This window comes from Felis catus, chromosome B4 (genome assembly GCF_018350175.1).
Source record: "Felis catus isolate Fca126 chromosome B4, F.catus_Fca126_mat1.0, whole genome shotgun sequence".
Taxonomy (NCBI): Eukaryota; Metazoa; Chordata; class Mammalia; order Carnivora; family Felidae; genus Felis; species Felis catus.
In genome coordinates, this window is record NC_058374.1 from 19,876,290 (window position 1) to 19,892,997 (window position 16,708).

A 16,708-nucleotide genomic window follows, 5' to 3' on the forward strand; every position below is an offset into this window, starting at 1 on the left:
CAATTTTCAATTACTCTCATTTTTTGTAGAATTACTGATTTTCGGTCTTCCCTCACTAGAACATAACTGCTTAGCTCACTGAATGCTCAGAACCCAAAATAGTGCTGGCATAAAGTAAGGAAGAATGACTATTGGCTCAATGAATGAACGAACGAAAATAAAACAGGAATGAATGAATGATTTTAAAATTAGTTTTAAATATATATTAAAAGTTCTATAATACGAAAATATTTATAGAGTTAGAATAACTTGAAACAAGAGAATAAAGACAATGTGAAGAGAAAAACTAGAAGAGTATTCACCAAGAACAGAACAAGATCTAATTTTTAATGAAAAGGAATGCAGCTAAACTTGAGGAAAACTTTTTACTAATACAAGCTCCTTAACAGCGATGTCTATATCTTCTTAGATATCTTTTAATATCCTGTGTCTATCATAGTGAATGATGGAGTATAGAAGTCAATAAATGCTTGGCGAATGCATGAATAAATGAGTTTATTAAATATTCTCAACTTTAAAAAAAATGGGGTGCCTGGTTGACTCAGTCAGTTATGTGTCCAAATCTTGATTTCAGCTCAGGTCACGATCTCACAGTTCGTGGGATCAAGCCCAGCGTTGGGCTCTGTGCTGGCAGTATGCAGCCTTCTTGGGATTCTCTCTCTCTCTCTCTCTCTCTCTCTCTCTGCCCCTCTCCCACTTGCTCCCGAGCTCTCTCTCTCAAAGTAAATAAACTTTAAATACAAAATAAATAAATAAAAATTGAGGCACCTGGGTGGTTCAGTCGATTGAGCATCCGACTTCCACTCAGGTCATGATCTCACGTCTCGTGGGTTTGAGCCCTGCATCGGGCTCTGTGTTGACAGCTCAGAGCCTGGAGCCTACTTGGGATTCTGTGTCTCCCTCTCTCTGCCCCTTCCCTACTCACGTGCACGTGTGCTCTCTCTCTCTCTCTCAAAAATTAATAAACGTTAAAAAAATTTAATAAAAATAAATATTCTCATGAACTCAAACTCCTCATGGGTCTTAATAAACACTATTAACCACTTGTTTATCTTAGATATAATATACTTGTCTGGAGAATTAAAGTGATAATTGTAAAACTAATTTTTAAAAATAAAATCATTGAAATTTACCATAAAAAAAGAAAGTCACCTGTTGGAACCATTAATATTTATTTATTTATTTTTTTTAACATTTATTTATCTTTGAGATAGAGAGAGAGACAGAGCACGAATGGGGGAGGGTCAGAGAGAGGGAGACATAGAATCCGAAACAGGCTCCAGGCTCTGAGCTGTCAGCACAGAGCCTGATGCGGGGCTCGAACTCACGGACCGCGAGATCATGACCTGAGCCGAAGTCGGCTGCCCAACCGACTGAGCCACCCAGGCGCCCCTAATATTTAAATCCCCTCTCTGGCTCCCCTACCAAGTTCTTCTTGAAAACTTCTACATGAAAGAGAACTCACCCTGGGGCATCAGTCTCTAAATCGTGAAAGCTGGGATACCAAGTTCCTCCTTTAATGAAACCCCCATCTGTCTTCCCCTGGAAGCCATGCAGGAGTCTAGCTCAGGACAGAACTTCAAATGTAGGTGCACAGCTATCACTGACTTCCATTCCTCCAGACCATCTGCACAGAGTAAGACCCTGAGGCCCTATACCCCTAAATGCCCTCCTCTGCACAATTTACAATTAGGCCATCTCTTTCTTAACATGCTCAGAATGTTCCAGATATGGTCTGACCTCTCCTAATTAGAACTGTCCAAGCCAGGTTATGACCTCTTCCGTGCTATACGCTATTACTCATGTACCCATAGATGACAATGTTTTCCTTTCGACAGCGATGTTGAGATTTCTGTCAACTAATGCCCTTAAGTCTTGTTCGGTTCTGCCCCGCTCTGTTCTCACATCCAATCTTGCATGTCTAGTTGATTATCAGGACTTACACACAGCACCCCATGTGATTCCAAGGACGATTCATCTTGTTAGTATCTGTCCATTGACTTAACCCATCAGGATATCTAATTCTCATGAACATATCTTTACATTTTCACCAATTAGTTATGTTAAACAGGAAACCCATTAAGAACCACCATTTAAGTCGACAAAGACCATTATGTCAGTTTCATTACATTCTGTATTATAACTTTGGGGGAAAGGAGGAAGAGTTTAATGGGGGGCCAGGTCTATTAAGCCAAGAAGAAACTTTTATCAGATGTGTTTCTTCTTCTTAAATAAAAGGAGATAGCACGTACTATTTCCTTTTTTCTGGGTGCCTGGTTTAATTTGTATTACTTGTGACTTTATAAACATAACCCATGCAGCTGATCACTTAGTGGGTTATCATAGAAATGGCGAGTCATCAAGCACAATTTTAAAAAGAACCCTTTCTTTAAAAGGCTGTGTAATTTTCTCCCTGCAGCATTAAAAGTCATTTCTTTTATAGCTGCCACCAAGCACCAGTTTAGAATTAAGATTACATCAAATTGGAGGCAGCCGAACTTTAATTTATCATATTAATTTTCATACTTAGAGTAGCTAATGGAAAATTATGTCAAGCCAATCAATTTTCCGATAAATTTGATTTCGTAGGATTTGTCATTATGGTGTGGCATCTCCCTAAATTAACACTGTTTTCTTCATACCTTGACAATTAAAGCCACTTGGGTACTGGATACCTAACTAATGGAGGACAACTTGCAATAGTCTTTTTTTTTTTTTTAATGTTTATTTATTTATTTCGAGACAGAGAGAGAGAGAGAGAGAGCCAGGGAGGGGCAGAGAGACAGGGGGAGAGAGAGAGATTTCCAAGCAGGCTCTGCACTGTTAGCCAAGAGCCCGATGCGGGGCTTGATCCCACAAACTGTGAGATCGTGACCTGAGCCAAAACCACAAGTTGGGTGCTTAGCTGACTGAGCCACCCAGGTGCCCCACCGTGCAATAGTCTTGTACACATATATATGTAAATATGTTTATAAAAGTAGTGTATACGTTTATCCTATACATTTGATGAGATAGTATATATTTATGTCACATATATACACGAGATCTGTATACATTTCTAACTTCCAGTAGATTTTAGAACTACTGTCTGGGTAAATGGCACTTCTAACCCCATAGCATAGACACCTCGGAGGCTCCTGAGGCAAGACCCTGTAGCCACTACAGATAAAATGTAGGCTGTCAAACATCTCCTGAGTTCAGACACCTGAGTAGTCTGTATTACTTCTGTGATAAGAGATTATTGAGCCTCTGCGTGAAAAAGCCCTGGTGAGAAGGATCTCACCATTCCATGGCATGGTCCATGCATTTCCAGAAACTTTCTTTGTGGTCTTCATTCATAAAATTTGTAAGGGGTGGGTGGGGAGGATATCTAATAAAATGGCATCCAAAACCCTCTACATCTTTCTGTCTTTTTTTAAAAGGTATTTCTTCCTCTTAGTCGTTTTCTATAAGGAGCATTAATCTAGCTAATCTCACTTTATTCTAGTTCGAATGAAAGCATCTGACGATGTCTGCAAATTGATTTTAACATAATATTTTGATCCAGTGTCCTAAGTTTAAGGAGCCTTTTCATTAGAACCCAGAACACCATGAACTTCCAGAATCTGTCTAATACTCTAATTTAGCCTGCCACAAATCTGATACTATCTGGACACAGTAAAAGGTTAGTTGTTTAATTTTTTCAGACACTGTCAAATAGTTTTACTTTCTTGCCAGTCTTATTACCCGGTAAGCTCTGAGAACTTTAATTTTAACAACAATGAAACTGATTTACACAAATCTCAAGAAATGTGATTACATCACACTGAAAGGTTATTACATTAGTCCATTGAAATAGATGCTTTATCCAGAATCCAGGTTTTTTCTTCCTCACAAGTTCAGTGATTAATTACAATAGTGGGCAGTGCTGGGGGCACATACATGTCTTTCCCAGGGTGCACACTCTCCTTAACATGTGCTATGCATATAACACATGTTAACAATGTAAGTGACAACTTATTCTGGAGGGAAAATAAAGATTCTACAATATACACTATGGATTATCTTTCACGTTAAGCTCTATCTTGCATGTGTTTATGTACTATAGCTCTGTTTCTGCCATAACAAGGTGAGAAAAGTTGTACATTTTCATAGAAGTGAGGATGTAAATATCTGACAATGTTACCTTCCCAAGTATAAAACTAAGAATAGAATATTCCTGGGGCGCTCAGTCGGTTAAGCGTCGGACTTCGGCTCAGGTCGTGATCTCGTGGTTCGTGTGCCCGAGCCCTGCGTTGGGCTCTGTGCTGACAGCTCAGAGCCGGGAGCCTGCTTCAGATTCTGTGTCTTCCTCTCTCTGCCCCTCCCCACTTGCACCCTGCCTTTCTCTCTCAAAAATAAACATAATTTTCTTAGAAAAAGAATATTCTTCCTCTCTTGGATAACTGTTGTTTGTCACATATCAAGTGTACTGATTTGCTTTACAGAATAGTCTGTATTATCGGTAAGTGGGTAGGTGATCAGATGTTGGCAAGGAAAAAAAGGGGGCACATTAGTCATGGTCAGCCATGCCAAACCCTGATATCATATATTTTTAGCCTCGTGTTGTGCAGCTGAAGTTCGCTTACTGCTAAGCTGAGTACACAGCAGACATTTAAATTTGTAATAATCAGGTACTTAGAAATGTTCTGCAAAAGATAACGATGTTCAGTCGTTTTCAAGAGCACTTTACTTTCAGACTATTTTTAAATTATCCTCTACTTTAAAAAGATTCCGAAGGAAGAAGTAAACTTTTTGAATATGAAAAACAGTGGTAAAAAGAGGTGGTAACAGTGTGTGGTTAACAACCCAGACCCTGGATCCACATTCATGCGCTGGCTTTGCCATTTATTGGCTGTGTGATCTCAGGTAAGTTCCTTAGCTCCTCTGTTTCAGGTTCCACATCTCTGAAGTGAGACTCTCTCACAGAGTATAGTTACGGGGATTATGTGATGCAAATATATGTAAAATGCAGAGAACGGCCCCGGACACACAGTAAGCACATCTGTGTGTTCACTATGATTTTTAACCTAAAATGTAGCATAAAGTTTACGTATGAACTATGTAAAAGGAAACATTTCCTTACCAAAGGAATCAACAAGTTCAACAAAATCCATTTTACAAGTATTTACTGAATATCCCCCTGTCTGCCAAGGAATATTCTAAGCTCAGGGGTAGAACAGAGAACAAGACATGTGAGGTCCCTGCTCTCATGTCACTTAGGGAACCAGTAACAGATTAATGAAGTTAAAACATTAAAAAAACAAACAAACAAACTGTGCTATGAAGAAAACAAAACAGTAAGTGGGTGAGAGAGAGGTGAAATACTCTATTTTGAAGTTCTATTTTAAGAAATACAACAAATGAAATGCATTACATATTCCTTATGTCTTAATGTACAAAAGGGGGAAATTACTCTTCTGGATTCAAAATGGGTTTATAGGATGACAGTCCTTAATTTCCCCTGCACCGTGCAACCACTGAAATGGCCACTTCCAGCTGAGGTACTCTACGTGGAAACCATAATCCACGGAAAAGGAAATTTAGGAACCACTTGCCTCACTGAGGAAGCACAGGCCTGTGGATTCTGAATTTAACCATTAACCCTTTAATATTTGCTGTAAGATTTCAACCTAAGTAAGCTGTCCTAATTAGATCAAACTTTGCTCTATTAAGAGTTGTGACTGGAATTAGGAAAAACAGCATCGGGTGATGACAAATTTGCCTGTCCTTTTCATGTTCTGTGACTCCACCAGTGACTACTGACAGCACATCAATTAGCAGCTTCTAATTTTCATTCAGTATGTGAGACCCAAGATAAACAACCTTTTTGCTAAATATATTTAAATATACATTTTAAATATTTTAAATATTAATATATTTTAAGATACTAATTATATTAAGTTAAATTCATATATGTCTATGATTAATATATATAATTATATATATAATAAATAATATATAATTATAAACATAATAAATATATATAATAAATATATACAATTTTATATATATATAATGATAACAATTTAGGAAAACCACACCTCACTCTGAAGCTGGGTAACTTCTCTTGCAAAGACACTATCAATTGTGGCTGGCATCTGCCTATACAGAGAATTGGAAAGATTCTTCTTAATGGCGCCTTTGTATTTTGCCTACAGAGGGGGAAAAAGGGAAAAAAAATAAGTATTACTTTTTTTTTCACCATGAATATTGAAAGAGAATAAAAGGCCACTTTCTTCAGAAACAGAATTAATTTAAAAACCCGAAGACCATTTGAACCTTAGATACTAGGCTGAAGAACATATTCCGAAGAGAGATAAATCCAATGTATCGCGGACAAAGCTTTAAATGAGACGCTCAAGGAAATAATGACTATTTTTCTATTTAAACCCGTGCACATTTCTAAAAGTAAATCTGTTTGTATATATTGAGAGTTTCAAATGTTTGATCAGCAAAGAAAAACATGAGAAAAATGAGACAAGTGAGCTATTCCAGAAAACACAAGTTGTTAGAGGGTACTGTCTAGAACCCGAATGCACAGTGTTCCTTTATTCAAATGTTTTTAACCTCCTTCTACCACGACTGCAGCAGGGATGGGGGGGGGGCGGTGAGGGTGCTGTTTCTGTGCCTTCCCACCTCCAATCTGCACCGTCTCTAAGTGATCCCAAACATTCATTACTCATAAAAAGAAAGACTCATTTCATTCACCGTCTCCCTCAGGAAGATTAGATTCAAAGTAACACAACAGATTGTCCACTTCCTTTTTTTTTTTTTTTTTTTCCTTTTTTCCTTGCTCTGCAGTTAACTCCTTCAGGAAAAAGAATCCATCAGGAATTAAAGACATCAAGAGAGTCTCTGCACCGGAGAAATAACAGCTAACGCAAACAAACAAAACCACGTTTCTCCACACTCTATAGCTCCCACTCAGGGCTAGATTTGAGCGTGGGTTTATCAAGCGTAGACAAGGTGTAAACCTCGTGTTCTCATGACTCTTTGGAGTTGGGTGTTTAATAAAAGAAAAGTTGCCAGTTCGCAAAATGTTTTCACGTGAGGGAAAATAATCCCAAGAACATCATGTTGATCTTTTTCCAACATAGCTGACGAAACACTAGAGGTCAGTCAATTACAATACGATTTCATTCATCCTCGTTTCACATTTATCTTTTCTAAGTGATCTAGTCACAGACTACAGAAATGCCTTCTCACAGATATCATTGTTAATAGTGTGCTTTATAATGCAGAATAAACTGTAGCTTGCAATGCTCTCAGAAAGAGACTATATGACTTTTCAGCTGGAAAATGAATGGAGTGCATTTCTCACTCTGTGATTTCGTAAGTGACTCTGTTGAACTGATGCTACTCAAAACTGGTTGAAATTGATTTAAAATTACTTACCAAAGATACTACATTGTATAGAATCAGCTGGTAAATTTTACTGATTTTCAAAATGATACTCAACAATTTATATCTAATACACCTCTCCGGAAATAAAATAATGGAACTTCTAAAACAATTTTTCCAGGACTTTCTACCTATTGAATAAAATCTTTCTTTTCAAGAGTAATCCTACATACATATGAAACAGCTGGAGTCAAAATAGAGACATATATAATAAAACATGTCAACCTTAGAGTTAATTGACATTGTGTGTAGAATAACATGATTATATAGATATTGCCAACATTCAGTGGTGCTCTCAAAACTATTGTTCTCGGGGTGCCTGGGTGGCGCAGTCGGTTAGGCGTCCGACTTCAGCCAGGTCACAATCTCGCGGTCCGTGAGTTTGAGCCCCGCGTCAGGCTCTGGGCTGATGGCTCAGAGCCTGGAGCCTGTTTCCGATTCTGTGTCTCCCTCTCTCTCTGCCCCTCCCCCATTCATGCTCTGTCTCTCTCTGTCCCAAAAATAAACGTTGAAAAAAATATATATAAAAAAATAAAAAAATAAAAAAAACTATTGTTCTCTAATTTTAACGCATAGACTTTTATCTACACAAACAGAAAATGAAAATGCAAGCCATTCTGAAAGTTTGGGTGCCTTACCTCAGAAATAAAAGCACCAATGTTTTTTACATGGTTTAGCATGGGCGTGTCAGGCACAAACGTACACTTGTCCTTAGACTTTTTATATTCTTCTTTATAATGAATCTAAAAGAGAGAATAACTGACATAAGACAAGAAAGAGGAAAAACCATTTGAATAGTCCTTTTTTGAACAGGAGAATGAGAATTACTTGAGAAAGCCCGTTTTCTGAAGGAAATACTCAAATGAGGAATAATGCTCGACACCAGCCAAATCACATACACAGGTATCTAACACAGACCTGCAAGGGTGATGAGACACAGGACAGAAAGACTGTTGCTTAAGTAAGTAAGCATCCCGTTATCATCAAGGGTCACGTTGGTGGACTCCCGTTGACCGTGGGTCCTGTCTGCCCGGCTTGCTCAGCCTATTACCACACACTCCTCTTTCATTCGACAGGTGCCCTAGTTTATCGTTACTTTCAAGCCCCTGACGACACAGTTAAGCCTACAATCAAACAGAAACCTAGCTGCCTACCTCTAGGCTTAGAACAAGTAGCCATCGGGAGGGATGTAACCAATTAAGAAGGAGTGGCAGAAGCCAAAGAAGTGGAGGTTCCCGTTAGCATCATTCCGTGCTGGATTAGAGGAAGGGGCTCAAACTGTGGCCACAATGAGCTTCCTTTACTGATTAATTCTGCTCAAATCAAACTTACCGAATTTATGAGCACCCACAGGCCTCCCCAGCTGCCTCCCCTCCCCCAACAGGAGCAGCCGGTGCCCTGAAAGCTTGCCACCTGGTGGAGGAGACCACTCCAGAATGCCACGGGCAGGCAGGTGCCCGGGACAAAGGCCAGAGAGGCTGAGCTGAGCACGCGCATCTGTGCTCTCACCCCCCGCAGTAAAATGAGTCAGTCCTTTCCCCTTAAAGAGGGGCCAGAATTGTCACTCTGCGGGTAGACCCTGCATGAACACATGAGCTGAAAAGAAGTCAGGATCTGCGGACAAGGCCCTGTCCGCCCTGTCACACCAGTTGCCACCCGATCTGAAAACTGGCGAGGCAAAATTTATGACTAGTTGAGAGGATGAAGGTAATTTGCTACAAGTTGCATCACCCTGTAATAAAGTCATGTTTGGCTACCCAACACTGTAAACGCTTTGGCTGAAAAACATGTCCCAGGTCGGATGATACATTACATGGTCTCCCTAATTAGAACCTAAAAGTGAAGTTCAGTTGAATACATACCTGGTTCCTCAAGGACACGACTAACACTGCTTGCACATTAGCATTACCTAGAGATTTTACCACATGTCAACCTGATGTGAGGGACGTAATTTGACCTGGGGCACGACCAGATATGAACATACTAAGTAAAGTTATTTCAAAATACCGTGTCTTACGGCTGCGACTCAGGTATCAGACGCCTACTGCATTAAACATTTGCTTTGTTCCTGAAATCAACATTGGAACATATTTATCTTATCTGAGCACTAAATTACCTTTTTTCTTCTCAGAGATTAGCCATAATTTTAGGTCTCTGCAAATCACCCTCCTCAGCCACCAGTAATTAAACCGTTAATGGCAGTATGATAAATAGTAGGCTATTTTGATCATAAGGAGAAAAAAAAAAAAGTAGCCCCGTTATATAATTAAGTGTGAGAGAAAAGAACCTATCATTAGGCTTAAGTTTGGCTCATTATTTTTATCTTTTGCCACCACATTCTTCACTGCAGTGGTATGCACTATGGCTACGGGCCTCCCGATAAGCTCTGACCTGAGCAGAATGTTCAGGACAAGCGCACAGGATAAGGGTGAAGTGCTTCCTTCCTTCGCTGTGCAGGCAAATGGTTCAGTCTTAAGTGGGATCCCCGTTCCTTTCTTTGGTCTTTATTGAAAAGATACACACACACACACACACACGGACACGTATGATTTGCTTATGGACACTCATATTGTACTTGTAGTGAATTTTACAACATGAGTGACAAGAAGCAAATGACTTAAAGTTTTATCTAAAGAATGTCACGTATTGTTAGCCTTCCTATACCGGGATCATGGAAAAAGCTAGATGAAAGGGAACTACACCTAGAAGGGACACAAAATCCTAGGGGAAATAAAATCACTGAGTCGACAGCTACTTCCTAATATGGCCATGGCCCCATTTATTGGCTAGATTGCCTATGCGACCCCTTTCTGTCCCAATAACAGAACTCAAATGTATTTATGAGAGTAGCCAGGCCCCTGTCTGAGTGTCAGAGGACGAATTGCTCTAAACCAGCCATGTTTTGCTCCCTCCCCTTGGCAAGTGAGCGGCCTCCCCCGGTGCCCAGCTCTGGCCAGGGGACATTTGTAGAAGTCTTCCCACCAGTGTCCCTGGTGTCTCTGGAATAAAGGGAAGAGACCTCCTGGCACAATCCCTTGACATTTTGCTCGTCTACCTTCTTCCTTCCCCCGTCACAGGGATGCAACAGCAGTGGTGTCATCAGAAGGTCATCAAACTAATGATGACAAAGCAGAGGGAAAGGAACCTGAGAGACTGACAACATCCACTGTACCAAGACTGGACCCTTACCTCCAGGTGTCATTATGTGAAAATAAAAAACCGCACCTATTTGTTAAGCCTCTGTGCTAGGGTTTGCCTATTACTCGTGGCCATCTTGCACTCATAACCGAGATCCTGTGCAAGTTACTTTCCGGTTTTTTTAATTCATTTTAGGAAGAGAGAGTGAGCAGGGGGCAAAAGCAGAGGGAGAGAGAGAGAATGCCAAGCAGGCTCCATGTTCAGTGATGAGCCTGATGCAGGGCTCAATCCCACAGCCCTGGGACCATGACCTGAGCCACAGTCAAGAGTCGGATGCTCAACTGACTGAAGCACTCAGGCGCCCCCATCCAAGTTCCTTTCTAATTGAGGGGGGGGAAGGTGGGAAAAGTTGATGACTTAATAATCAATAAGATACCCCAAGTATTTAGCTTCTGCTCTGACCATGCCCAGGAATCCTGCCATGTCTCAACTACAATTAGAGTTAAATCTGTTCACTTAGCCCAGTCTCTTGGTATGAGGTTAGCTAATGGCTGAACGTGGATGACAGATGTAGAAATGTCCGAGGATATTTCCTTGTTAAGGCGCTCAACCAAAAGTACAGACAAAGTCTTTTCTCAAATGGAACTATATTGGCTAAATGCAGCAAACCCTGGAAGAAAGAACTGTGGCCCCATCACTGTGAGGTAGGGGGGGTGGGGGGCACTCATAAGCAAATCTGCCGTCCCAGACTCTCTTCACACAGTCGGGGCTCTCTCTGGAGGGGTAGCCACGGCGCTGGAAGGATTTACCCACAACAAACAATGCTCAGTTGCCTGGAAAACGTTCTTTCTGCTGCCATGCAAGTGAACACCCTCGGAAGGTTTGAACCAAAACACTGAGTCACAGGCTTTGTGCAGATGTGGCTGCGCTCGCTCAGCAGAAACTCTTGCTGCCTAATTTGCAAGAAACGTACCAAAACATCCCCTTTAACCTAGTATTTTTTTATGACCACCTCACAAAAGGCCACTAGATCAATGATTCTGATGGCTCAATGGCCATCAGGTTTGACAGGTTTGACGTATTCAAAGAATTCATTGGATAGTTGACTAACAGGCCTAGAGAGAGAGAATGAGAGAGGGAATATCTGGAGAAATAAAAAGCATTACATAGTTAACAGAAAAATAAAAGAGGTGGCCTCAGAGGACCAGGTGTCTTTAAGATGGGGAAGTGAGTTCCATAGAGGGAAACTGTACAATATGAGCAGGGCAAGTGAAAGGCAGAAACTAGGTGGAACCAAAAGCCAAACTGAAAAACGGCCTCACACTTTATTCACACAGTGAATGAAGCGGCTGTTTCGTAATACCCCTTACTTTTTAACCAAACTTCTAAAAACTAGAACTTTTGCTTGGTCCAGAAAGTGTACATTAAAATTTGTCTTTAAAAAATGATTGTCCGAACTCCTCTTTTCATTTTTGTTTTAGAAGCAAAAGAAGTAGGAGCACCCGGGTGGCTCAGTCAGTTAAGCGTCAGGCTTCGGCTCAGGTAGTGATCTCGCAGTTCGTGAGTTCGAGCCCCGCACCGGGCTCTATGCTGACAGCTTGGAGCCTGCAGCCTGCTTTGGATTCTGTGTCTCCCTCTCTCTCTGCCCCTCCCCACCTCTCAAAAGTAAAAATAAATAGAAAAAAAAAAGAAGAAGTAACTGTTCAGATGATGCCTTGGTAAATATATAAATTCCAAAAATTAAGCCAGTATCTTAAGACACACAGAATTCTATTTTGAAACAAAATGTGAACATGTACACAGATATAAATTAGGCCACAGTCTGTGATCTAAATATGTAAGTAATAAAGATATTCTGCTATGCCGCACAGATCTATAATATACAAAAATTACGGCCACGTGTTTGATTTCTCCTGCGTGGAAGTGAAATAACATGGCTTTGGCTTTTGCAAAATGATAAAAGCCATGCTCCTCACCATCAGGTCGGTTTAAAAGCCACTGAAAAATGGAGCACCTGGGTGGCTCAGTCAGTGAGGCGTCTGACTCTTGGTTTTGGCTCAGCTCATGATCTTGTGGTTTCGTGAGTTCGAGCCCCCATGTGGGGCTCTGTGCTGACAGTGAGGAGGCTGCTTGGGATGCCCCTCCCCCACTCGCACTGTCTCTGTCTTTCTCAAATAAATGAACTTTAAAAAAATAAATAGGGATAAATAAAATAAAATTAAATTAAATTAAATTATAAATAAATAAATAAATAAATAAATAAATAAGTAAGTAAGTAAGTAAATAAATAAATAAATAGGGGCGCCTGGGTGGCTTAGTTGGTTAAGCGTCCAACTTCAGTCAGGTCATGATCTCACAGTCTGTGAGTTCGAGCCCCACGTCGGGCTCTGTGCTGACAGCTCAGAGCCTGGAGCCTGCTTTGGATTCTGTGTCTCCCTCTCTCCCTGCTCCTGCCCCACTCATGCTCTGCTTCTCTCTCCTTCAAAAATAAATAACATTAAAAAAAATTTTTAAAAAACAAAAATAAATAAAGAGTCACTGAGAAATTATCTCATCCAAAATAACTCCAATAAAATCACTTGCTAACTGAAGTTGCCACTTCCGTGCCAACGGTTTATATAATTTAGCTCATCCACAATTCTGTTTTAATAAAAAACATAACAATGCTGGAAGATGTACTGTTTCCAGAGTTCTGGAACTTAGGGTTTTCAATGGTAGCATTACTATCAGCAATACTAGAGTAATAAATAAGAGTAAAACTAAGATAAACTTTGCACGGAAATCCACAGTGAGAGAAAGCACAGCAGAGTAGCTAAGGCCCAAAGGGCTTTGTGTTTACTCCTTGTCCCCGCTGCTTAACTGTGTGACCCAGCAAGACATGAACCTCTCTGAGCCTTCGTTTCTTCACCTCGAAAGTGAGAAAAACGATGGAATCTACGTCAGACGCCGCTGTGCCTGTCACTCAGTAAATCTTAACTAGGCTGATGGATTCGTTGTTGTCATCATTTTATCATTCTTACGGTTTACGAGGAACTTTCACACGCGGTAGCTTAGGACTATTAAGTAACAGCACAAAGAAATACTCCATTTAAAATCCAATTACATTACACGTCAAATATATGGAAGTCGTATGATTCCCACCATCCTCTGGCCCTTTCTGACCAACCACAGGGAGTCAGAGTTATATCTAAAATGGGACAGAATGGATACAGACATAAATTTACAGACTCAAGAGTTAATAACAGCTAACATCTCTTGAGTTCATACAATGTTCCAGACAGTTCACTAAACATTTCAGACGCGTTACCATGACCTAATCGTACCGTAATAGATGGTGTCCTTGAGGAACTGAGCCCAGTCAGCCCAGACCCTGCCGGCACACTACCCCACTTCCCTGGACTGACCGCCTTTGAAAACAAACATTTGCAAATATTCTGATCGCTTTGCTCATTCACTACCACGGAAATGGCCATTATTGGGCTCGCTTCTCTACAGCCCCAGGCACCTATTCACCTCTGTAGTAGCAAACAGTTGACAATCGTTTTAATGAGGATCTAAATGCTCTTCCCTGGTGAGCAACCCTTTTTCCTTGGGCTTCTAGAATTCTAGCTTCCATATTTACTGGTTTACCAATACATAATCACGTGTGTGTTAAATAATTCTACAATCCTAAGATTCCCTGGAGATATAATAGAAGCTGATCTCAATTAATGAAAAGAGTCACAAGAAAAATGCTTCTTTTCACTCATACCATCATCATTTAGTTCACGGTTCTTAACATGCCGCTCGGTAATCCATAAATCCAAAATTGTAAATGCACACTACGTATATACAAGTATATATATGGTTTGTTTTCCTGGTTTGGAAATAGTTTAGAAAACTATTGCATTTATCAAAGCCCTCAAAAAATCCCCAAAATGTTTTCTAAACCTCCATTCATTTAGACAGAGATCCTCCCGAAACAAATTACACCACCGTAGAAACTAAGAAGGCTTTGGGGTTCGCACAAGGAAAGTGCTCTGAAATTCAATGCTTTATGATTTCATGCCAGAGTGACAACGAAATTCATAAGGGACAGCATTCTGGATTAGGAACACAGACACCTGCTCCCTACAGAAATTCTCTGAATAGGTGACCTTGAAGGAATCAGCGAAAACTTCTGGACTTAGTGTCTATGATCTGAAAAACAATTGTGTTTTAACAGAGGACTTCAATGTTTTGTCCCCAACTCGATGATTCTGTGACATAATAGTGCCATACACACAGCGCAAAGGAAGACAAAAATTACTTAAGCCACTTACGTCACTAATGAGTTTGGTGCATTTTTTGGCCAATTCCATGCTGAGGTCTTCAATCACAGGCTTCAAGAATACCTGTCCAGAAAAACAAGGAAAGGAGACATTTTTTCTAACGATCAACTTTGAGGAACAAATACCCTTCCTCGGCAGATGCCTTCCTACTCACCGTGTCTTCATTTTCTTCTTCCCCTGTTTTTTCCTCTTCAGCTTCATCGTTTACATCCTCAAATACAGGGACCCCCATTTTTACTTTTTACATCTAGAGGTGCTTTGTTTTGTTTTGTTTTTCTAATTCACTAGGACAGCCCCTTTTTCTGTACTTCAGCACCCTTGAGACCTTGGACTCTCCGGTGTTCGGGCAGAAATGTCCTTGCCCAGGCCTCGTCCCAATTTAGCTTACACTTCACTCTCCTTATCACAACCGCATGTGAGTGGATAGAACAGGATTGCGGAGGTTGGCCAGGGCCAGCCTCTCAAGTGGAAATACCACTTTAACAGGCAAAATTCGGCTTCGTAACCTTTTAAAGTCAACATTCTTTAAACTTGGAAAGGAATCCGAAAGAGACCATTTATTTCTATTTCGCCAATTTAATGCATTCATACAATAGTTTGAAAGAGACCTAACGATCTTTTTCTGGGAACACGACTCAGCTATAACACTCCAGATAGCACAGTCAAAAGCCTGTTATCTCGAAGATTTCTCGACTCCATCTAAATAAAGCTTTCACTGGAATATCAGACATAGCTCTCGTTTGATATAGTGAATCTGGATCATTCAAACTCATTTCATTAACCTAAGTTAATTTTTTATAAGACAAACACATACTTCTCACATTCTAAAAAGTACTAGCTTTAAATTAGCTGATTAAAGGCTAGTAATTTATTATGAAAAGCCCTTTGAACCACTTCAAAGAATCTATTCTGAGTTAATTATGACCGTTAATCTTATATTGCTATTGTATTATTTTAATTGTAAACATCATTAAACATGAGAAGTCGCAGTTAACATGGGTTGATATATCATTTAAGAATTCTAGAAACATCATTGTTTCAAAAACATAATAATCGTGCTCCTCCAATTCGGCCCATTGTGTCAATTTTTACAAATTCACCAGTTTTTATATTATAAAATATTCACTTTTTATATATTCCTCAATATATTCCTTTTTAAATATTCACAATTTATATATTCCTCAATGCTTGGAAAAGTTTGGAAAAAATAAATTATAATGGTATTTATAATGTGGTGTCATCAATTATATAATTAAAAATATATGTCTCAAAAAAATTCTTTATTGTCAATTTAGGCAATCCTAAGGCTCTATACAACTCATAATTTATCATTTTGATTATTCAAATTCTAGGGTAAATTAAGTTTCACAAAACCATAACATAACAGTGTTGGACATAAAAGAAAAACTCAGGGTGTATAATGAAATCAATTATAAAATACAACTTAATTCAAAATATATTATTCTAAGTAGCCAAGTATAATGCTATTTTCTCTTGATATCATATCTAGTTTTCAATTTTCTTCAAGAAATTGCTTTGGCTTTACCTAAACTAAAAATTCTGACATGAAATATATCCTAAACAGCCATCATGTATAGATTATTCCTCGAATTGTCTTCCACGAGGCTAAAGTTCCACAAAATACTCTGGAGAAGAAAGGGGTTTTCTTACACAAATGTGCTTGGAAAAACCTGTATTCTAATTTCTACCCCTATCACTTGGAGATCCACACGGCATAATGACAAATCAGAAACTCCCAAGAAGACCCACAACGAAAAACACTATTTAGCTCTCCTTAATCCAGCATTTCTGAAACATGAAATCCTATTCATCTAATC

The 16,708-nt window shown here is 39.6% G+C and overlaps 1 protein-coding gene across 14 annotated transcripts in view; it reads right to left on the reverse strand.

Moving 5' to 3' along the window:
* The window catches only part of NEBL (nebulette), a 364,159-nt gene that overhangs the window by 94,319 nt on the left and 253,132 nt on the right, over positions 1 to 16,708 (reverse strand). For 2 of the 14 annotated variants that reach the window (XM_045060972.1, XM_019834026.3), the window contains exons 1-4: positions 15,025 to 15,289; positions 14,862 to 14,933; positions 8,061 to 8,165; positions 6,063 to 6,173 (exon numbers count right to left, since the gene is read on the reverse strand). The exons of 2 other annotated variants lie outside the window; for them this stretch is intronic. In XM_045060972.1, coding sequence (XP_044916907.1) covers positions 6,063 to 6,173; positions 8,061 to 8,165; positions 14,862 to 14,933; positions 15,025 to 15,102 — 366 coding nt within the window. In that variant the 5' untranslated portion in view covers positions 15,103 to 15,289. Of the gene's footprint in view, positions 1 to 6,062; positions 6,174 to 8,060; positions 8,166 to 14,861; positions 14,934 to 15,024; positions 15,303 to 16,708 lie in introns of those variants that run through there. 10 more of the 14 variants (XM_019834022.3, XM_019834021.3, XM_019834024.3 and 7 more) reach the window with 9 other exon arrangements.